The sequence below is a fragment of the Lutjanus erythropterus genome, chromosome 11 (genome assembly GCF_056507025.1).
Source record: "Lutjanus erythropterus isolate fLutEry1 chromosome 11, fLutEry1.hap2, whole genome shotgun sequence".
Lineage (NCBI taxonomy): Eukaryota > Metazoa > Chordata > Actinopteri > Lutjaniformes > Lutjanidae > Lutjanus > Lutjanus erythropterus.
This window is the reverse complement of record NC_139327.1, coordinates 24453342-24476861: the sequence shown is the minus strand read 5'-3', so window position 1 is coordinate 24476861 and position 23520 is coordinate 24453342. Positions and strand designations below refer to the sequence as shown.

The 23520-nt window shown below is 39.7% G+C and overlaps 1 protein-coding gene across 2 annotated transcripts in view; it reads left to right on the top strand.

Annotated features, from left to right (window-relative positions):
- The window catches only part of taok1b (TAO kinase 1b), a 31465-nt gene extending 8292 nt beyond the window's left edge, over positions 1 to 23173 (top strand). For both annotated transcript variants that reach the window (XM_084729778.1, XM_084729779.1), the window contains exons 2-21: positions 7062 to 7320; positions 7955 to 8026; positions 8911 to 9012; positions 9106 to 9151; positions 9281 to 9377; positions 9465 to 9578; positions 11301 to 11392; positions 11744 to 11837; positions 12294 to 12375; positions 14735 to 14902; positions 15178 to 15384; positions 16256 to 16387; positions 16617 to 16853; positions 16988 to 17116; positions 18550 to 18633; positions 18820 to 18939; positions 19021 to 19260; positions 19361 to 19573; positions 20368 to 20550; positions 21682 to 23173. In XM_084729778.1, coding sequence (XP_084585904.1) covers positions 7189 to 7320; positions 7955 to 8026; positions 8911 to 9012; positions 9106 to 9151; positions 9281 to 9377; positions 9465 to 9578; positions 11301 to 11392; positions 11744 to 11837; positions 12294 to 12375; positions 14735 to 14902; positions 15178 to 15384; positions 16256 to 16387; positions 16617 to 16853; positions 16988 to 17116; positions 18550 to 18633; positions 18820 to 18939; positions 19021 to 19260; positions 19361 to 19573; positions 20368 to 20550; positions 21682 to 22188 — 3051 coding nt within the window. In that variant the 5' untranslated portion in view covers positions 7062 to 7188 and the 3' untranslated portion in view covers positions 22189 to 23173. The remainder of the gene's footprint in view (positions 1 to 7061; positions 7321 to 7954; positions 8027 to 8910; positions 9013 to 9105; positions 9152 to 9280; positions 9378 to 9464; positions 9579 to 11300; positions 11393 to 11743; positions 11838 to 12293; positions 12376 to 14734; positions 14903 to 15177; positions 15385 to 16255; positions 16388 to 16616; positions 16854 to 16987; positions 17117 to 18549; positions 18634 to 18819; positions 18940 to 19020; positions 19261 to 19360; positions 19574 to 20367; positions 20551 to 21681) is intronic.
- Positions 23174 to 23520: the final 347 nt, after the last annotated feature.

Here is a 23520-nt window from a genome sequence, read left to right as displayed (position 1 = left end):
ATGTTTAGGCTGGGTTTTAATAATCTTTTCCTGAAATTCTGTCTGTCTTGTCTTGTGCATGCTCTTTGTATTTTGATAAAGCAGCAGACAGCAGGATTGCTCCAGGGTTGCTCCTCTGTAGCTGACCCTGTGTGGCTAAGAGAATTTCAGTATGAGGATCAATAAAGTATTTGATTATTTATTATCCTTTTCCATCTCTCGCTTTCGCTCGTTCCTCTCTATGACACCCCTTGCTACTCAGCTTTGTGTATTGGTTGCCTCTTCATTAGGCTTCTCTGTGATTTTACAGTGCAGGGGAAATCAATTCACATAATACAGCAAGGGAGAATCCATTTTCTCGAGCAGCAAAGCAAAACAACTTTCGGTGCATTTCTTGAACACACTGTTCTTTGTGATAACGTGTGTGTGTGTGTGTGTGTGTGTGTGTGTGTGTGTGTGTCTTGCAGTCCAGTCCATCTCCTCCAGATTCAGTCTTGTGACTTCAGTAGTCAGTACTCTGTTTCATTTTGTGTGTGAGAGAGATTGTATTTTTATTTTTCTTCCTACACACTCAGTCTGTTAGAAATGTACACACGAGACACTGTACACACTGTACTGTACACACACTGTAGACATATATATATTAATTTACTTTACAGTAGTATCTCACTATTTTTTAACCTCATGCTGGGCTGTAACAAACATTTGTGAATAAAACTGTTGTAAATTTTGAACAACTTTACCCTACATGTCCTGTCAGTAGGAGAAACAGTTCTTTCTTCAAATAATTGTTTTCAGCTGGTTATGCTTTTGAGTTATACCACCTTCCTATGTTTGTACCACTGAATTATCCACTTTCAACAGGAAATAAAATTAAAGAATCAATGTGCTCTTAAGTACAGTTTCTTTGTGCATTAGTTAGCATGGCCACCTCTTACAACATGAGTTGGACACACCCAAGCAAACAGTGGTGAGGCCTTGGTAGACCAGCAGCTTTCGTGTTCTCCAAGGTAAAATTATTTTGTTTGCCAGTTGAGTCTGGTTGAGGTAATACACTATTACATTATTGATACCTCATACCTCATAGTATCATATCTCATACATCCGAACTTCAGAAAATCCAAACGATCCCTTTAAGGTCCACTGGGCAGCCACTGCAGACCACTGAGCCACCAGTGGATTAGTGTCAGGGATGTGTGATAATGGTTTATAAATAATATCTATATAAATTATATCTCTCTCTCCCTTCTTTTTTTTTTTGAAGATTTTTTTTGGGGGCGGGTTTTCCTTTATTGTGATAGGACAGCTGAAGATATGACAAGAAAGTATGGGATGCAGGTGGGAGTCAAACCGGCAGCCGCTGCAGAGGACTGACAGCCTCAGTACATGGGGTGCGTGTCCTACCAACTGAGCTATAGGGTCGCTATAATTAATATCTCTATTTTTAGGCTATTCGGCAATCTAAGATAAATATCTCTATATACACATTTTTTAAAAATAACTTAGTGTTAATTCTCAAATAGTGTAAGTATATAATGATCTTATTAAAAATGATGCATTGGTTTTGATCAAATTTCCCAGGGCTGGACGACATGGACAATACAATACTTTTACCCATACCTCGATATCAATATTACAACACCATTGTAGGAATTATGTTTACTAATGTAGACTACAGATTTGGATAGATAGATATAGATTTTTGATAAATAATCATCAGTAGTGTGGATATTATCACCCAGAGTGTAAAGGCAAATCAGCAAGTTAACTTAGGTTCAGAAAATTAATTACTTTACTGTAATGAAGAACAAGAAAAAGTCAACACAAATGCCATAAGATGAAATAACCAAATGTGTCAGCTTTGAGCCTACATATTTAAAGGGCTAGTGCTTTTGTCTGTTTGAATTCTACTTGGTTCATTTTTGGTTCTTTCATAATGCAGTGATTGCAGAGGCATTACAGTGGCAACAGATGACCGGGGAGATATTTTGGAATGAAACTAAAGCTGAATAGACCTGTTTCAAACCCAGGTGTAAAAAGAAGCTTGCTTGAAGTGAGTCATAATTTATGATATTAGTTTCTCTGCTTTCTCTACTGTATAACAGGTCAAAATGTCTGTAAATAATAAAATTATTTGGGAATGCTAAAGAAACACGTTTTGATGCTGACAAAGATTTAATTAGAAAACATAACAATGTGTAAAATATAAGATGAAAGTCTTTCGACAGATAATAAAAAGAATAACGACATATCTTGCTCTGATGGCCGTTCTTTAAAAAAAAAAGCTGTTTGTTTCCTCACAATGTTATTTCCATGATATTAAACTTGGTGGTTCTATTTCTAGTTTCCCCTGTATTACTGATAAAATCTAATATCCTTACATATCCAGAAGTTTGGTAACCACTGCTGTAATGTCAGATTTACTAAAAGACCACCATACTACACACTTAACGATTTCGCATCAGAATAACATTACTTTAAAAATGAACGACTATTAGAGAATAGTCTAGTAACTAATTCTGGTGAAATGAGATTGTGTCCTCACACCAGTTATCAAAATATGTATGAGACAAGGGATAAAACCTAAGCGAATCTTGCTTTCATTGTGAGAAATTAAATATACAATTAAGGAGACTAAATAATAGTATGCCTGTTAGCAAACTAGCTTGTGATTACATGGTCTCACCTTGTAGCCATGGCTGAAATCAGTGCTGAATTGAGCAAAGTATTTATGAGGAAGTACAATCACATGGTGGGAAAAGTCTTTCAGCAGTTCTTAAAAAAAGTACAGAAAGCTTTGACAGCAAAGTATTAATAACATTGTTGTGTTGTTGCTACTGATGTTCATGCTTTGTCAGTATATCTTGTTGTGTTGTGGAGCTGAGACAGTCAATATTGTTTATATTAGAAAATTAGTCATTTAGAGTACAGCAGTGATCTTACTGTAAGCAGTACATCCAAGCCTTTCTGCTTTTCACACAAAAATGACAGAAAACCTCAATCAAGCTTCTCTTACACACACACACACACACACACACACACACACATTCGTATACGGTGATGGAAATTTATATATACACACTCTTTAAACATATCTCATAGTAAACACTTAAGTTTGTTTTACTACATGGCTTTGTTAAATGCTTAGGGGGGCAATAATGACCTGCTCACTGTACATTATCCTGAAAACATCATGAAGCACTGCAGGGCTCTCTCAGATATACCAAATGTCAAATTTCATTGTTTTTACCATTTACCATTATAGCTTGAATCCATAATGTCTTACAAAATTATTGTGTCATTCTTACATCCCGTCTGCATGGTTTAGTAAACTGAAAAAAATGTGTTGCGTTGTTTCAGGTTGCAACACATAATAAGAATTGCTCTCATGTAGGCCTATTGCCTAACACTGGAACACAGTTCATTGCTTCAAACACCAGTTTGATTATTTTCTGTGTGATTTGTGCACACGGTACGTTTGCCTACTTTCACTTTTTCATCTGAATGTGGTTGGAAAACCGTGTGAAAACCACACGAGACAGCACTCTTCTTCAACTTTCAATAGGTCTGTCATATTTACAGTGCATATTGAAGAGCATTGTGCTGCTAGAAAAATCAGTCATTTTCTCACAAAGTCGGGTTGAATATCATGTCTATACAGAATAAGGTAATGCTTGCTGTAAGTGAGAAAGATTCTGAATACTCGGCTTTTCATGCACAGTTGCATTAACTTACCCTGCTTTCTGAAAGCAACTTTAAACTTTGATTTTACAGAACTTCTTTCAGTCACAGTTTGGTGTTGTTGGGACACATCTAGAAGCCAAACATTATGTATTACAGTGCTTATCTAAAAATGCTGGAAGTATTTGTAGGGGAAAAAAGAATAAAAAAAAAAAAAGGATTTAAAAAAAAAAAGCCTGGATCTCTGTTGGTGTTACTAAAGTTTGTTCCCAGCAGCAGTTTTTAGCGTCTCTCCACTAAGATACTTGTTGTCCTTGAGGGCAGTGTGTCTTTGTATGAGTTTCACTCTTGTTTTTTTCCTCAGTCAGCTGGATAGTCTTTTCAGCAGGACAAACCTTGTGACATTCAGCCAGAAGTGTGGTTTTGGTACAGCAGACTGTACTGATAACTGTAGCCGGCTAGGTTAGTGGTGCTGCCGACCCGAAAGAAGAAACTAGCAGTTTTCCCACTGAGCGTTTCTCTAATGATATACGAGTGGTGTTTGGGTATTGAGGGGATAACCATTTCAGATTGCCTGAAAACAAGACAAAGACATGAAGTTGAAAAAGGTGGAGAAATTCTTTAAGGCTGCATGTTGCTGGTTGTCTTTTGGCTGTACTTTCCCTAATTAGAGGAGAGTGCTTTGCACATTTCCTGCCCATGCTTTAGACATATGTGGTCAGCAGTGGAATTGTATTGTCATGACATATAACAAAATGTGTCTTAGATTAAAGTACTTTATGTGTCATTTTGTAAAGAGTGGCCATATTATGACCAAGGCCCTCATCCCTTAACTATTGAAGTGGAGCTGCTCAGGAACCAACAGATCAGGGCCCCGTTTCCCAAAACCTTCGTAGCGCTACTAGCGTCGTAAGTTGTATTTTAAGGTCTCCCTTAAGGTTACGGGCTGTTTCCCAGAGTTGGGACAACCTTAAGGGAGACCTTAAAATACAACTTACGACGCACGTAGCGCTACGAAGGCTCTGGGAAATGGGGCCCAGACTGGTTACACTGCGCAGCTTCCAGGTGTGTATGTGCATGTAGACTTATCTGTATTTGATAAACAGCACATTGAGCATTCACATAATTTCAGTCATAAGTTCATGAAAGACTAGGTCTGCACAGAATAGTTTGAAGTTTTGATTGCAACTGGGACAGTGAAATTCTAAATCAGCTTTTGAATGTTGTGCAGCATTTTTGTTTTTTGGCATGTCTATTCATTCTATTTAAACACTGTATTTCTGCATGTTTGCAGATTAAAATTAGACTACACTGATTTATTATTAGGATTATATTCTTTGTAGAATTTGATTCCAGTGGTGGCTGCAGAGGATTGTTCGCAATTTGTTTGATCCTAACCTTTCCAACAACTCTACAGTGTTGTAAAGTCCAAAATTGATTGAAAGAATGTAGACAAGAGTAATCTTAACTGTAAGTCATGCTAAATGGTAAAGCTCAAATAAGCCTTTAAATATTTCACTATAGATTTTAACTTTAAATGGGTGATGTTACAAAACAAGTAACACAATGCTCACATACACACAGCATTAATTTCACATGCATGTTACATGAATTAATTAGAGCAAAATTGATGCATCTTGTTTGGAGTACACAGTAAAAATTGATCACTTGATGCTGCTCACCCCTCATTACTGTAGGCCACCTCATAGCTGTGGACGTGAAATCGATCCCTGAGCTGGGATATTTGCATTGCCCAGTCATTCCAGTAGCCGAAGCAATCTGAACTGATGACTCTGCAGTTAGTTGATTATATTAGGGTCAGCACTTGAAAGTGTGACCAGTGGCTAAAATCACTGTGTTTTAAGTACTTCACGAGCCCCTGACCTTTCAGAAGACACTTAAAGTGTGCTTTCCTGTGTGTGGTGGTGAATGCCACCTGGTGAGGCATCAGTTGTCTGAAGCTCTCTGACTGTGTCTTTTACAAATTTTTAAACATATCAGTGGGATAGTGGTACTTATATGTAAGTCATTTGGTGGGCTGTTCAATAGGTGCGATTGTATAATGAACAAGGAACACAGGGTATTAATACGGGGCTGGGGTCACCCTTAAGCTAACATAGATTATGTGTCCTCTTTTTGAAATATAATCCTCTTATGGACATGTTTAGTGTGAATTCAATTAAAACGAAACATTATATGGCTAAATACTGTTTTTAAATTTTGGATGTGGCAAATGGAGTGCATGAAGTCATTGGAAGTAAATGGAGAGAGAGAGAGTTCTTCTGGAGTCCTGGTGCCTTAGTGTCCATTCCTGTATTGCCTTTTTCCAGCTTGTGTATCACAGCATTTTGTTTTTGGGTATGTTTGTAGTGTATCTTTGGTTGTGCATCTTTGGTATGGCTTGAAGATTCAAATCATCAGTCAGAGACCCCTCAGTCAACTGAGATTCTTCAAGTTGAGCAGTCTTTTTTTTTTTTTTTCCTTTGTCAGTAAGTGTGCAGGGTCAAGCCTGTCTTCATGTTTGCTTGTTTTTGGCACAGACAGAATACTATTGCAAGTGTGTGACGACATTATGGAAAGGATCACTGCAGTGAGAGCGTCTTTTAAAGAGTGAGATACATTTTATTAAACCAGAAATGGCTGTTTTATTGCTCTTGCCATTCTCACCAGACTGATTTTAACATCATCATTGTCAGTTTCATTCCATCAGAATTGACAAAAACTAAATAAAACTCACTAAAAACTCCTTGGTTCATCTTTCCACTGTTTCAAAAATCATCAAATCTGGCTCGGTTGAAATAAACCCTCAGTCCATGGCGTGAAGGTTTGCAGGTCAGGTGAGGCCAGACAGCAGCTTCAGTGCCGCTGCAGCGTGGGGAGAGAAGATTCACCGTGTGTTGGGATTTTGTAACTGAACCATTTGGAGGATGAACACTTTTACGCTCGCTGACTCTGTGAAAATCTGATAGAAAATCTGACAAAGACTGATACTGGCAAAACATACTAATGCAGGCTGATATATGAATCGAGTGTGGCAACCTAAATTGAATAAAAGAATGAATTATCAAATATTTGTTTTGAAGGGCCAAATTTGATTGATGATTGGCAAAATTAAATTGACTGAAAAAATGTTGAGTCTGGTACAGACCTGATTTTCGGTTTGTGACGTGGTTGGAATTCATTAAGAGCAGATTTTGATAAAACGTGACTTCAGTCCATCATATTTTATATTCGGATTTGTGTCAGAAGATTAAGCATGTGCTGAGATTTCCTCCTGTCCACTGGCCATCGACTCAGCCAAGCAATTTCATGCTGTGGCAGATCAGGGTGTCTCATCTTTTCCTTGCTAACACTTCTGTCTTTCTCTCTTTGTCTCCCCCTCACCCCTTCTGTCCATCTAGGCGCCCATGTGGTGGTTCCTCAGGCCCAGCCATTACCGCAGATGAATCTTCAGCTGCTTTGGCGTAGCTCAGCACCCAGATAGTCCCATCCCCTTTGTGTGGGTGATAAGGGACTACATAAACCAGGATGCCCTCCTCTGTCAGGGCAGGGAGCCTGAAGGATCCAGAGGTGGCTGAGCTTTTCTTCAAAGAAGACCCGGAGAAGCTTTTCTCTGACCTTCGAGAGATTGGCCATGGCAGCTTTGGCGCTGTCTACTTTGTATGGCAACTACATCCTCACACTTACTCACAAAAAATTTTGCTCTCAAACATAACTGTGAACAGAAATTCTGAATGTTACTCAGGGACATGATCAGTTAAATACTCCCAACACTGTGTGTAATGTATATTTACAGACTCAGAACTGACAGACACATGGTGTAGGTGAAGCGATCAATTTTGTGATCTAAATTTGTCTCCATATTTGATTAGCTGCTCTGTTGCTTTCTCTGAATAATGCAGTAACTCAAGGTAAATTGAAATTGAACAACTGAATCAAAACCTACATTTCGTAAGTGACCTTGCAATGTGCCAAAGTTTGCTTTCCAGTCATGCTAAAGTGAAGCGGTTTGATCTTCAATAAAAAACAGAAACGATTAGAACAAAGTTATTTTTAACAGCCCATGACGAGGTTTAATAGCACCAAGGTACAGTGCAATGATGTGACTCACCCCCACTGTCTGATCTGACTTTTGTTCTTGAACACTGCACACAGTGTGGTTAAAAAAGTAGGAGATGTCTTGAAAAACCACATCCTTCATGAGAAACAATGTAGAGAGAATTAGATGCATTGTATTTTCTGGCTCACATGTGATAACTGACCCTGTATGTTACTGATAATCTGTGTTTCCCAGGCACGAGATGTGCGCACGAATGAGGTGGTGGCAATTAAAAAGATGTCCTACAGTGGCAAACAGTCTAATGAGGTGAGACAAGATGGATTGCATTTATATTATACTTTGGTTCTGACTTTGACCATCAACATGTTTACAGCATTCACTTACTGTCAACTTTATATGCTTGTGTTCATGGTCACATCACAGTGTGAATCATTGGTTACTTAACAGTAGTTCAGCCTGGTTTGATCAATGTAGAGAGAGAATATAGAGAATAAAGAAACAGACCTTGAGCTTATATATTTAGAGAACCAACAAGTGTTTACTCAGCAGCACTTCAGCAGACGACTGTGGTTAAAAGGAAGCCATCATTTTTGTTGAATGGATGCTCGCACTCAACATGCTTTGACATGGAATTTGTAGCTTGTAAATTCTTCAATTAAAAGTGACCTTTTCAAAATAAAACAGCACCATATTACTTTTACTTTGTTTTGTAAATGTATCAAACATGACTTCTGTGCACTTTAATGCAGCTCACATCAGTGTAGCTGCTCTTTGTGTCAAACATATGTATATTGTGTGTGTATATATTGTTTTTATCAGGTAGTCCGAGGCCAGATAAAGAGCTGTTGGGCTACAGTATTAATGTTCTGTCATTGCAGGTTTGATTTAAAATCACTGAACCTGACGGTCTCAACAAGGTCACCGCCGTGTGCTCACTTTCACTTTTGTTGTCCCAGATACACTTCACTCTGCTCATGATTTCAGATTAGCTATAATCAGATTACACATAATCTGTGAAGAGAAACACCTCACCCCTATTTGAACTGAAAGACAACCCTCTACTCACTCACACACGCACACACAAACAAACAAGCAAACAAACAAACACACATGCGCTCACCTCTAGTGCAGGAAGCTAAGCAACACATTGCATTAGTTATTTATTTTTTATTCCCCTCTTTCCCCGACAGAAATGGCAGGACATTATAAAGGAGGTGAAGTTTCTGCAGAGGATCCGGCACCCCAACAGTATAGAGTACAAAGGTTGTTACCTCCGTGAGCACACAGCATGGGTGAGTCAACCTGTTTACATGCACAGAATTGGAAGATTATTATTATATTATGTGTCCATACTTGTTAATCTTGACTTTATCTCTTGTTTCTAGCTGGTGATGGAATACTGTCTGGGCTCAGCTTCCGATCTATTAGAAGGTGAGCAAGTTTTTCTTTTTTTTGTGTGTGTCAGTTAGATATAGGACTGGACACCTGAGCTCACAGACAAACCTCAGTGTGTCTTTATCAGCTGATTTTAATTCATACTCACTGTTTTTCCTCCTTCAGTTCATAAAAAACCTTTACAAGAAGTAGAGATTGCTGCCATCACACATGGTGCTCTGCAGGGGCTAGCCTATCTTCATTCTCACAATATGATCCACAGGTGAGTAATTTTCTTTTTTGAAGAAGAAGAAGCAACACTATATTTCGCACATTGTTCAAATACAGTAAACGATCTTCTCTGTGTTAGGGATGTGAAGGCAGGTAACATTCTTCTGACTGAGCCTGGACAAGTCAAACTGGCCGATTTCGGCTCTGCCTCCATTGCCTCACCTGCCAACTCCTTTGTGGGAACGCCATATTGGTAAGTGAAAACTGAAAGAACTACTTATGCATGTGTCAAATTTTGAGATGAAATGTCTCTAATATTGCTGTCAAAAATATTGATTCTGGAAAAGCATATCATTTTCCACACAATCGATACCAACTGATCTTTCTCGCTCTCCTCTCTATCCGACAGTGAGTTAAAAGACACTGCTGCATTGCTCACATAGCCACACCTCCTCTTACCCTTTGTCTAGACCACAGATGTCATTTCAGCATCACACTTGTCTGACGACAGTGTTCACGCCACACTGAAGTTTCTCTCTATGTAGGCTCCATATTGTCTATGCATTTCAAAGTATCAGCAGCAAATGAGCAGCCAAATTTTCTTCCTGTGTGTGTGTGTGTGTGTGCATGTATGCAGTAGGTGTGGATGAGCAAAAGAGATTGTGGCAGCACTCAGAGCAGAAAATGTGGATAAAATACATTTTCTATGCCTTTTTACTGGGCATGTGTATGTGAGTATGTGTATTGTCTAAAAAATAGTAAATAAACTGATGAAAATGAAAGTGTTTCTGTTGCATGAGACGTACAAGTGAAAAACATGCACAGGGGGTCACTTGCTCACAGTGTTGTCTTTTCTTGTCACTTGTCTCATTTGGTCAGGTTGAATACAAGTATTTTAAGCAATAGCTCATGACAGGCCATGGTATATTACGTGGTTTTGTTAGGGTGTTAACTCATCAAAGTTAGCAAATGCAGAGCCTCCTTGACCAGTTTTGTTTGGCAAAGAAAACAGCAGGAGTGCTAATTTGAAATACAGCACATTTGAGGCAAAATGAACAAGGAAAGGCAAAAGATAGAAATGAGCCCTTGTGCAAGCGATGCTGCAGAGCAGTGCTAACAAAAGGTGCTACATAGGAAATTTAGCGAAGCACATTAAGGTCGACCCACCAAACTTGATAAAGAATTTTGAGAGATATCTAACAGCTCCCATTTCAACATCACTGAAGCATTAAACAAGATAAACAACAACAATAAACTGTTGTAATAGTATGCTGTCCTGCTGTCATCCCAACAGCCATTTGTAGTGAAGATAATCCCCCTCAGACCCTCAGGCCTGAGGAATCAGACAGCAGAGTTTCAGTTGACTGGAAAACACTGCACTTTGACTTAGATGTTGTGTTTAACACACAGTACTATTAACTTTTCATAATTTCTAAATCAAAATGGTACCTAATATTGCCATTTTTCTTTTTTTTATTTGTGTAGAAGTTTCTAGAAGAAATTTCTAGTACCATAACAACACTAGTCTCTAATTGCGTTTAAAGGAGCATTAATTCATGACATGGATTTGACTGTAAAAAGTGTTTTGCATATTTACACACAAGTAAAAAGCTGCCTGCTAATGTATTCAAATGTGCTGTGGTTGTTGTGGTCAGTGAATGTTCAGGATGCAGACATCCTGAGGACGATATACTCTACTTGTTTGGTTTTATTTATGCTCCTAAGAAACTACTTAGATGAGTCATGAAAAACACTGTTATTTAATTGCACAGAATAAAGTGATGGTTCCTTTCAGTTTGGAGATTTATATTTAAACAAAGTTCCTCTTTTCCCTTTTTTCACATTAAAGAGGTGAGAGTAACTGAGTGTCCATTAAAGTTATCTCTCTTATTTTAAAATTACTTTTAATCTCCCTTTTATATAATCCTTCTCTATTTACCACCCCCACTTTATCTTTCTCATCCACTTCATCCAGGATGGCCCCTGAGGTGATTCTAGCTATGGACGAGGGCCAATATGACGGGAAGGTGGATGTCTGGTCCTTAGGGATCACCTGTATAGAATTAGGTAGGTTGACAGTGTTTGTGAATTGTCTATTAAAATGTAACTGCAATAAAAATTTGACTACTTAAAATACAATCTATAATTCAGATGTTACCAAATCATGGTCCTATTATCTGTTCTAAATACAGAATTATACAAGGACTAATGTCAGTAACAACATTTAATTTGATGTAAGGTTTGGTTAAATCGGTCATGTCTCCACAGTAAAACAGCCCTATACTTTTAATTATGATCAGTTGAGAAAGACAGTAAAAAATAATCAGAGGCTTTAGGCCCTCAGTTACCTGTGTGAATAAACATGTAATTTAATAAGAAGGAATCCATGCTGACTGACCTTTGGCCTTTCTGTTCCAGCGGAGAGGAAGCCCCCTTTGTTTAACATGAATGCAATGAGTGCCTTATACCACATAGCGCAGAATGAGAGCCCCACACTGCAATCCAGTGAATGGTGAGGTGCTACACCACACACACACACACACACACACACACACACACACACACACACACACACACACACACACACACACACACACTATACTACAGCTGCAACGATTCGTTGATTATGAATCGTCACTTGTGAGAATCTTTCTCTTTTTTTTTATACATCCAGTTACCTCTGCCATGTGCTCTTGACAGTGTTGTATGTGTAATGTTACTTACTCTAGATCATCCTCAGTGTGTTAATCTGTCAACACAACAGGCGACCTTCAGCTTTTTCCACAGTTGTTAAAATATTTCAGCCAATGAAGGAAAATAAATTGGTTATTGCAGCCCCCTGGTTAAACCTGGTGTGAAAAGCTTTGCATCCATCATGTTTGTTTTGCACCATGTTTACTTTTGTTAAAGGCTATCTGTGTCGTTGTCTGTTTTGTTTTGACTCTCTATCTTGTCATCTTTGTTCCAGGTCGGATTACTTTAGAAACTTTATTGAATCATGCCTTCAGAAAATCCCCCAGGACAGACCACACTCTGACGACATGCTGGGTGTAAGTGCACACTGTACACTACTACACAGAAACAGAGCAGGGTCAGTGTGTTAAGATGGGAGATTGACAAAGCCCTGTGGTGATAAATCTCTTTCTGATGTTTGTGCTGTGTTCTGTCCCCCATAAGCTTCTATTTTGATTCACTAATCCCTGACTTCCGGATTCACACACACACACACACACACACACACACACACACAATCAGAACATGCAGGGACACACACACTGCGCAGTTTTGTAGAAAGAACACAGATGTAATTACTGTAGAGATGTGACTTCTGTTTCCACCGTTAAGTAACTGAGCAGCTGTCACTTAGCCCACTAATGGACTCACTGTTGCTAATGGAAGTTGTCCTCAGGGTATGGAAGCAGTGCACACTGAGTCTTTCTTTTTTAAATGTCAACTTTCAAAACAGTACTTGTTCTTAAACAAAATGTAAGTGTTTTACAATGTTATTTTTAAATGCTTCTCAGTGTGATCTTCTTTAAATGGAGTTCTGACTCAATGTTACCTTCTAGTACAGTGCATGAGAGAATTTGTCAGCCTAAATTTTATTGTCATATTTTTGTCATCTCATCTCAGTTTTGAAAATTGCCCGCGTGTCTGATGCTCTACTAGTCAAAAATCCAGCTCTGTTCAGTTCTAGAGGAATTTCTTGTTGGGTATTTTTTTGCTCCAATATACTTTAAACAGTGGACATGCATGCGATTCTGTTTATACTACAGAGGGTGTCTTTGTAGGAGAACATGACAGCTGTGACAGTGGTAATCACTGATCATGATCAATAACCATCCTGAGGAAAAATATCTGATTTAGATCCAGGATGACAAAAATAGGAATTCCCCTTGTGGACAGGTGTCCCATTCCCGTTTCTCCAAACAATCAAGGATGCATGCGCAGCAGGAGTAGGGGGTAGAACACAACATTTCCATCATGTAATGATGTGATATTATTATTAAGAAGTAAAGTAAAGGTGCGTCTGATTGCTTGAAGCAATATCAGCTGATATCAAGCACAGGGTCTATTTGAAGTCTTCTATTTATGATGTAGCATCATTATTTTTTAACTAATCTTAACAACATTGTTGTATAGTATAAAACAACTTGAAAATCATGAACGAGGTACTTGGAGACCTGTTGTACAAGGATATGGTTGAGTTTGCTGTTAAAAGTTTGATACTTTATTAGAATTGGTAATGACTGTAACTATGTAGGAATGAATCAGATCATGTTATGATTTTACATCTTATACAAAATGATCTAGACAAAGAACAAGTAATTACAGATGCAGGGCTATGTATTTCAACAAGGGATAATATGTTAAAAATGTAGACTTTCCTGCTTCAAACAGCCTAAATGGCTTAATAAGAATTGGGAGGTACATGTGTGTGGCGCTCATCCTGACATTTCCAACACTTTTTTACCAGATGCCATGCTAATAGATACCTTCCATCTGTCTCTGGCCTAGCTAATATGACACATTCCAGTGAGAAGTGGCAGGTATAGTTGCACTAATCATTGCTAATCCAGACTAAGTTAGCTCTTTCAAGAAGGGAGACATGGCTTGAGAGTATGGCAGCACAGGTTAAAAGTCTAAAAGCCCCAGTCACATAATCAACATTTGCATGTGAGCACAGAAACACCCTCTTTCCACAGTTTGTTATTAATTACATCGCCATGTACCAAACCAAACATACCAGGAACTACGTACAGTAAATACCAGCAGTGTGAACAGGCAAAACTTGACTAACAAGAAACCATGTCAGTACAGGTTTGTCCCACACCAAAACTTTATGCACACAACAGACTGATCACCAAATAATCCATCATTGACCTTGACATATGTTAGCAATACTTAATGAATGAATGAATGAATATTTTATTTGCGTGTCTGGTCATTCTCATGACCCACACCATATGGGACTATCCAGACACATTAACTAAAAACAAAATATTCTGGCATGCTCACTCATTGTCATCATATGGCACAGTACATGAGCGTCATAAACAAGCATAAACATTATTCTAACATAAATTATAATTTCACTCAAATAACATTCTCGGAGATATCCCATAATATTTAATCAACATCTATAAAGACAAAATACCAGTGTGAGATGTCTCACCTTGATATGTACCATCCACCACCTCATCAAATCCAAGGATCTCACCAAATCGTTGAAGCTAACAGCTAATTCAGCACTCTGAGCAAAGTGGGAGGATTCCTTCTTGAGATACTGAACATTTTCCACCACTATCCATTACATTTGTGACTTGTGACACTGTCATCCTCTCTTCTTATACGTTGATTTTCTGTTATGATGTTCTGTCTTTTACTTCTTGCCACTCTCCCCTCCAGCATGCGTTTCTGCAGCGTGAACGTCCAGACTCCGTGCTGATGGATCTCATCCAGAGGACCAAGGATGCAGTGCGAGAGCTGGACAACCTGCAGTACCGCAAGATGAAGAAGATCCTCCTGCAGGAGGCCCACAACGGACCCACGGCAGAGGTCCAGGATGGAGACGAGGTGTGTGAATGTTTGTATGTTCAAATCAAACTAAAGCAACTGTGCTAGAATATTGTTAGAATTTGTGAGGGTTTTAGCACAGAAATACATTTGACACTTTCATGGCATTCCATTGTGCAGAGATATAAAAGAAATAACCAAGCATGCATCGATTTGTATGCATGTCTGTCTCTGTGTGTGTCCTCTGTGTCTCTTGTTTCTTTCTCGTGTTCCCTCTCTGGCTCTTTCTCTCTCCCTTGCTGTCTCTCTCTGGGCTCTGTCCTCTCTGCCTGCAGGAGCTGGAGCCGGGCGGAGGTCGGACGGGAACAGTGAACAGCGTCGGCAGTAATCAGTCCATCCCCAGCATGTCCATCAGCGCCAGCTCCCAGAGCAGCTCTGTCAACAGTCTGAATGAAGCAGCTCAGGACAGCCGCAGTGAGCTGGACCTGATGGAGGGAGACCACACAGTCATGTCCAACAGCTCCGTCATACATCTCAAACCGGTAGGTAAAGTGGCACAGACACAGACCTATTTAAAGGAAGTATTTAAGAATATTGTCATTATTGATTAAAGAGACTCAAATTATTTTATACATGAATATCCGTTTATAATGATGTCTTCTGTGGCCCTGGTGGTCCAGGTTAGATAATTGCTGAAGTGTAGGTAATGACTGAATATTCATTTTTGGCTGTTAAGGAAATTAAGGAAATATGCTAAGTTGAAATACTAACCTGTGTTATTGTTTTTCTGTTTAGTTCAAATTGATGCTGGATTTTTGCCCAAAGAGTTAGTGTCCGTTTATAAGTCATAAGAAATTATTAACAGTTACTTCCTCAAAGAGATTATTAAACTCCAGAGTGTGTTTCAGAGCAGCACACTTTTGTTTCCAGGATAACAGGTTTAGCTTTACATTGACAGACAACTGACAGTTATAAACAGTTGATCAACTTAAAGTGCAGGACTTATCATTGTCATTGTCAAAAAATAACGTTGGGCTCCTCTTTTTCTCCTTTTCAGTGTCCATGCAGCCTGTAGGCAAGCTGCCTGAGCTTTGTGGGGAAACGACTCCCTTCAATCATAGATCATGTATTAAATAGGGATTTATTCTATTTCATGTACCATCCAATGTATGGCTCTAACTTGCTATTTGGACTGCTGCACTCGTTTTTGAATGCTAGGGACTTACTATGTCTCTTTTTAATGTTTCTGTAGTACTTTGGTGTTCAAGTTCTGTTTCTGATTTTCTTCTGCCTTGATCTCTCTGTTGTTTTATCCCAAACTTTCCCATGACCCTAATGCTTTCATTTTTTTGTACTTGTACTATTAAATACTTAAAAAAATAACATGTTAATTCCACTGCCTTATGTCTCCAGGAAGAAGAGGAGAGTTTCTCAGGGGAGCAGGCAGCCACCAGTCAACCCTCTGACCCACAGCCACCAGCTCAGGCCCCGAAGAAGCACTACCGCAACAGAGAGCACTTTGCTACCATTCGCACAGCGTCACTTGTGAGGACACATTTGCTTACTCTTCCATGCATCTGACTTACTCGCCTTCATTTAGTGGCTGTGTAACACAGAGAGTTTTACATTTAACCAACTTTTTCAACATTTTGCTGTCACAAACTATGTCCAACCCTGCAAACATCAAGTCAAAGTTGTGTATTTTATCAGACTTTTAAAGTAAACTGAGTCTAAGTGGACTGTGCTGATTTCTTCCGGCTTCTCCATCCTGCAGGTGACCCGTGAGATGCAAGAACACGAGCAGGACTCAGAGCTGCGGGAGCAGATGTCAGGATACAAACGCATGAGGCGGCAACATCAGAAGCACCTGATGGCCCTGGAGAACAAGCTGAAGGGCGAGATGGATGAGCACAGGCTGAGGCTGGACAAAGAGCTGGAGAGTCAGAGGAACAACTTCACCCAGGAGATGGAGAAGCTGCTCAAAAAACACCAGGCAGCCTTGGACAAAGATGTATGTAGAGAGACCATTTAAAAAAAAATACACACAAAATATTAATTCAAAGGAAACATACTGTAGATACTTTATGTCTGTACTGAAATATTCAACTTTTCCTGTTTTCAACTCGATATTGGTCTTTGTTTTAGCTGAAGACATTTACCAACGATGAGAAGAAGTTCCAGCAGCACATCCAGGTGCAGCAGAAGAAGGAGCTCAGCAGCTTCCTTGAGTCACAGAAACGGGAGTATAAACTACGCAAGGAGCAGCTCAAAGAGGTAACACACCTGAACCGCACACATCTTCTCCACAGACTCTGATGATTTTGTCCGTGACCAAAAACATCAACTAAACATTCATGATTAAGTATATTCTTGGATTTCTTTAGTTGTGTAGTTGAGGTAAACACTTAATATAGTGTATATATATGTATATCTGTATAATTTGTCCTTTATCTTAATGGTATCTTTTTTTGGGGTTTTATTTTATTTTTTTGTTGGTAAAGATTGTGACGAGGGTCACTTTTAATTCGGGCTGCACTGAATGTCTTTGAGGTTTTCAAATGAAGCTTTGTGGTTTTGTCATCTTATTTTATGACATCACCCCTCAAATGTTTGGATCACAAAAGTCAGAACCAACAACCAACAATAATTACGCAACAATCATTGAATTAAACAACTATTCATTATTTTAGTGTGGCCTAATCTTTACCTGCAACTGTGCAGAAGTACTGGGTTTAAACAGAATAAATGGACTTGCAAAAAGAAAAAAAGAAGCTGTGCAGCAATTGAACGTTGATTTAGAATTCAACGCTTTGAACTATTCAGTACAGCCCTAATTTTAATTTAGTATTTTTTTGAGTAATTGATTAATCTTTTGGTCTATGATATATATATAGAAAATTGACAGTTTCTAAAAGCCCAGAGTGTTGTCTTCAAATGTCTTGATTTGTCTGAGAATCAGTCCAAACCCAAAAGAAGTTTATTATCACATTAAACAAAGAAAAGCAGCAAATCCTGTGACTGCAGCCAGACAATTTTTAATATTTTTGCTTGAATAATTATTTGAACAATTAACTGCCTATTAACAAGACTTTTTTTTTTTTAATTAATCAATTAAATGAGTAATTGTTTCAGCTTTAGTCAATATAATCATTGACACCAGACATCTGACCAGCACATACTGAAAAAGGCAGTGCTTGAAACATCTGTGTGTTTTAAGGGCGACTCCATCTGTGTTCTTTCCTGGGTTTTCAAATGGAAACTCCCACTCAGCTGTTAGCAGAAAGTGGTGAGTGCTGATGCCCTCCCTGTCCTCACCCTAGGGTTTTTTATGTCTTTATATCATCATGTAAAAACAGACTTAAGGTTACGTGGGAAACCATTTTTTAGGAGGGCTGTGGAAATTTAAATTTTGATGCTAAAAAATACATACAACCAAAATTCAATTGTGAGGATCTGAATCCATAAGGAACACTACTGGAAAGCTATGGAGTGATATGAAAACCTCAAAATAAAATTGAGCCATCCATTAATTGAACTGTTGCTATTAATTAAAAACAGAAAAACTACAGCAAATAGAAGAAGTCATCACCAAAAACAGGTGTTTTTGTATTTATTCAATATGCTAGATCCTGACAAACTTATATAAAGCCTAGTAATGACAATGCTCTCACAAACTGAAATAAAATTAAATGACTCCTGTGTTACAGGAACTGAGTGAGAACCAGTCGACTCCCAAGAAAGAGAAGCAGGAGTGGCTGTCCAAGCAGAAAGAGAACATCCAGCACTTCCAGGTCAGGATCTCACACACTATACACACTTGTTAAGACCAAATGATGATATTACACAATCAGTAGAATCTGTGACATTAACAAAACTGCCCAGTAATCAACATCATTTCCCGAGGCTCTGTTTCAGTTTGATGTTTGACATGTGCATAACAGTACATCATTAAAATGCCCCATGGTTTCAATTCTCAGGCGGAAGAGGAGGCCAACTTGCTGAGGAGGCAGAGGCAGTACCTGGAGCTGGAGTGTCGGCGGTTCAAACGCAGGATCCTCATTGCCAGACACAATGTGGAGCAGGACCTGGCCAGAGAGGTACTTTAGCGCTCTTGTTTTTGTGTTTGATGTTTGACCGCTTCAGACTGCTCCAGTCAGCATTTTCACGTTGTTTTTCAGGAGCTGAACAAGCGGCAGACACAGAAGGACTTGGAGCACGCCATGCTGCTCAGGCATCACGAGTCGATGCAGGAGCTGGAGTTCAGGCACCTGGGGACGATCCAGAAGGCACGGGCTGAGCTGATCCGGACCCAGCACCAGACGGAGCTCACTAACCAGCTGGAATACAACAAGAGAAGGGAGAGGGAGCTGAGGCGAAAGCATGTTATGGAGGTCCGGCAGCAGCCCAAGAGCCTCAAGGTGCAAAGACTCAAAGATGCAGTGCTGTAACTCACCCTACTCCAAACCACATATTCAGTCAATCAACATCTTCATTTGTTTTCTCTCCTTTGTTCTTCAGTCTAAGGAGCTTCAGATAAAGAAACAGTTCCAGGAGACGTGTAAAACTCAAACCAGGCAGTACAAGGCCCTCAGGAACCACCTGCTTGAGACCACACCCAAGTCTGACCACAAGGCCGTGCTTAAGAGGCTGAAGGAGGAACAGACCAGGAAGCTGGCCATCCTGGCCGAGCAGTACGATCATTCCATCAACGAGATGCTCTCAACACAGGCTGTGAGTATCTGAAGATAAATTTATGAAACATAAATACATAAATGTTGTCAGGTAGTTAAAAAGTTCGGCCCAGCCGTTGCATGAAAATTCTCAATACCAGTGCCACTATGATGCCCAAAACCAAAACATACATTGTTAATATCTCACATGAAGAAACTTAATTTTTTATTTTATTTTATTTTATTTTTTTTATAAAATCTTCTATAACAAAATAAGCTAAACTTCTCAAATATGAAGCAGTTGTAAAATATTGTTATCAAAATAATATTTAAATCTGGAAATATTTCATTTGAAATTTGCTGTTACACGATGTAAGGCAGCAATTGGACGCTTACACCCATGACCCACGAAAAAGAGGTATTCTGTATATTAATGGCTTTTTGAAATCTTTCTCTCAATTAAAAACTATACTGTATGTCACATACATAAAAAACCCCATCATGGTTAGGGGTGGGTATTGTTTAAAAAATTACGATACCAGTACCAATACCCTTAAAGTCCCAAGAGAGTTCTTCTTTTGATACTTTTCTCAAAGGTTCTTCTTTATGAAGAATACACACTGTGATTGGCTGCAAGTAAAACTATAGAAATAGCCCTTTGTCTAGATCTTGGTACCAAAAGGATTGAACGCGGCCATTGCTTGACTGGAGCAATATTGCTACTCCTTGCTACTGGGTTATTTCAATCAATACCTTGAAAGTACTGAGCACCGACAGTCAGCTCTAATCGTGCTTACAAAGGCACACTTGGTATCTTTCTCTCGTAATGTCTTACTGCCTCCTCTTCTCTCTCAGCTGCGGTTAGACGAGGCTCAGGAGGGTGAGTGTCAGGTTCTGAGGATGCAGCTGCAGCAGGAGCTGGAGCTGCTCAACGCATACCAGAGCAAGATCAAGATGCAAACAGATGCTCAGCACGACAAAGAGAGGAGGGAGCTGGAGCAGAGGGTGTCTCTGCGAAGGGCTCTGCTGGAGCAGAAGGTAAGAAACTTTGTCTCGTGTTGTCTGTTGTCAGGATTTGTGGCAAGAAATTTGGTACTGACAGTAGAGACTGAAGCTGTGTCTTGAATGTTGCACATGGGACTAGTCTTTTGTTGACATTCACATACTTTAAGTTAAGTGAGGTACGGGGTTGAAGTATACAGCTACTGTTAGTGTGTATACTCATGCGCTGACCTGAACAGAATCGACACCTTCAGATTGTCAATGACACTGATTTTAAACAGCAGGAGATGCTGCTTGGAAAACTTGAAATATTACTGAGCACCTTGACAGTTATTTATTACTGTATTTGTATATATATGTTGAAGAGGTTATTGTTGTGAGATTAATGATTAATCGCTTTGCAATTTTTGCTCTCTCTGCTCCACACTGAACTTTCCATTTTAGGAGCCATGTGTCCTATATATCTTATGCTGGTTGACTTTTCCAACAAATGGTCACATTTTGCTTCCAACTGTTACTGGTGAAATAAAATCTCAAATTTAAAGCTGCAAAGGTGCTGTTAAAATTTAAATATTTATTTCAACCCTGCTTGGGATATTTTTTTGGATGTTTTAATGTATTGTGCACTTATATTTGCATAAAAGCAATCTCATTACAAGCAAATAAAACAGATTTCTGCAGATTTTCGTTCTGGATCACCGCTGAAAACTCTGGCCCATTTGGGCTCAAGTCATGCTATGTATTTTGGAAAGCTAAAATTCTTGTGTTTTTATTGATGCAGACCATTCCAAGATGTAGTCACAACAGCAGATACATTCAATGCCTCAAACAATTACAAATTGCTTCTGATTAATTACAAAATCCACCAATCAGTTTATTTCAACAAAAATAGTCCCTTTACATAGGGAAAGACCCTGTTGATCAAATTCAGTAACATATTTAGTCCAAAACACACCATGTCCATCGTAAATACCCATGCCTCGATACATGCTTAGAAAAATGTGCAGATACTAATTTTCTGTGGTATTGATGTCACATTTGAACTTGGCACTATGAGGTATTGCTAAATACTGTGGTTCCATTGTGTTTTCCAGCTATAATAAACAGTTATAAGTCATCTGCAGGCATATTTTTGCAAAAAAAAAATCACTGTGCTTTTCTCCACAGATCGAGGAGGAGATGCTTGCCCTGCAGAATGAGCGTCTGGAGCGAATCCGCTCGCTGCTGGAGCGCCAGGCCCGAGAGATCGAGGCTTTCGACTCTGAGTCCATGCGGCTGGGTTTCAGCAACATGGTGCTCACTAACCTGGCTCCTGACTCCCAGGGAGGCTGGGGGGGCGGAGGCGGTGGAGGTAGCCAGGGGGCTCAGGGGGGAGGCCACTGGCCCGGAGGAGGTGGAGGAGGAGGCGGCCACCACAGTCATCACCACCAGGGGGGCTCCAGCTCACAGCAGCCCTGGGGTCACCCCATGCTGGCTGGGGGCCCACCTCCCTGGAGCCTCCACCACCCTGGTGGAGGGAGTCAGAGGGGGAGCGGAGGAGGGGCGGGAGGGGTGAGGAACAGCCCGCAGGCTATGAGGAGGACGTCATCAGGGGGGAGGAATGAACAGGGCATGAGCAGGAGCGCCAGCATCACCTCTCAGATATCCAATGGATCCCACCTGTCATACACCTAGAACACACCCACACCGACACACACCCACACCGACACACACCCACACCGACACACACACACACACACACACACACACACAGCAAAGCAACACAATAACTGTCTTAACGTAAAATTCTTGTGCACAGAGGTAACACTGTACACACATACACACACCATGCATGCACCACACACAAATCACACACACTTGTTGTATTTCCCACAGTAAGACTGACACACACACTGCACAGTATTGAGGCTGGTCCCATCAGCATTACTCTCTGACATCAGCCGTCTGTGGAAACCCAATCCAAGATGGCTGTCGGCCATATTCAGTTTGCCACAGTGCAATAGTGTCATTTTTACTGTAGCCTACAGCGTTATTTTATGTGTTTATATTTGCCATGTTAGTTTCTGTTGCCATAGATTCAAAGTAGTTTGTACATATGATCTACCACAGAGTTAATTATCTGTTTGCAGGGTGTTGTTTTATACACACTGCTTATGGGGTTAGTCTGATGTTTTCAGATGTTGTGGTAGCACAATAAGGTGCAATTTTTAGAAATGTGGAAATTCTTTCAAACCACTCGCAGCTCAAGATTTAAGCACAGACTTACTGAGTTTGTGAAAGTTTAAGGAGATTATTGTTTGTGTGCAGTTACAAGTGAAGGCAGGAGGTGATGTAGGGGTCTGACTGAAGAGCAGGCAGGTTCAGAACAGATGCAGATGGAAAACGAAAAGAGACAGAAGGTTGTTGTAAGTTCGCACCAGTGGGTATCTCTGACTTAATCGTGGATTAGATGATGATGAGATGAGAGTATTCAATCTGTCAGTCCAGCCCAAGTGAAAAGCTTAATTTTGTCTCTGATTCAGAATTTTGTCAGTCGAATCAGATTTTGCTGTTCAATACACATATTCAACTCTTAGTTCCATTTTTCAGCAAGTAAGTAAGTAACGCCTCATTGAGTTGCTAGATTTTTGAACAGCGTTCAGCAGAGGGACATTCATGTAATATAGTCAACAAACCAAGTTAGCCCTCTGAGATAATGTATGCTAAGGATGGATCAGAAATATGCAACAACATTTTTTGCTGATGCTAGACATCAAACAAAAGCAAGAGACATATAGATATTGTGTTCAGTTGCTATGAGCTGTAAATTCACCATTTATAAACAGAAGGTAGAGGATAACATTATCGCGGAGCCTGACTGGGCAAGGCGCCTCTTCCTCTGGGCAGCTGCCACTGTCTCAGAACTACTACGCATCTGTGGTCTCTGCAGCTGTCTTTGTACGAGGGGTGTCACGACTGTCTGACTATCTGTCATTTATATTTTCAAATTCTTCTTTAAAAAGAGTC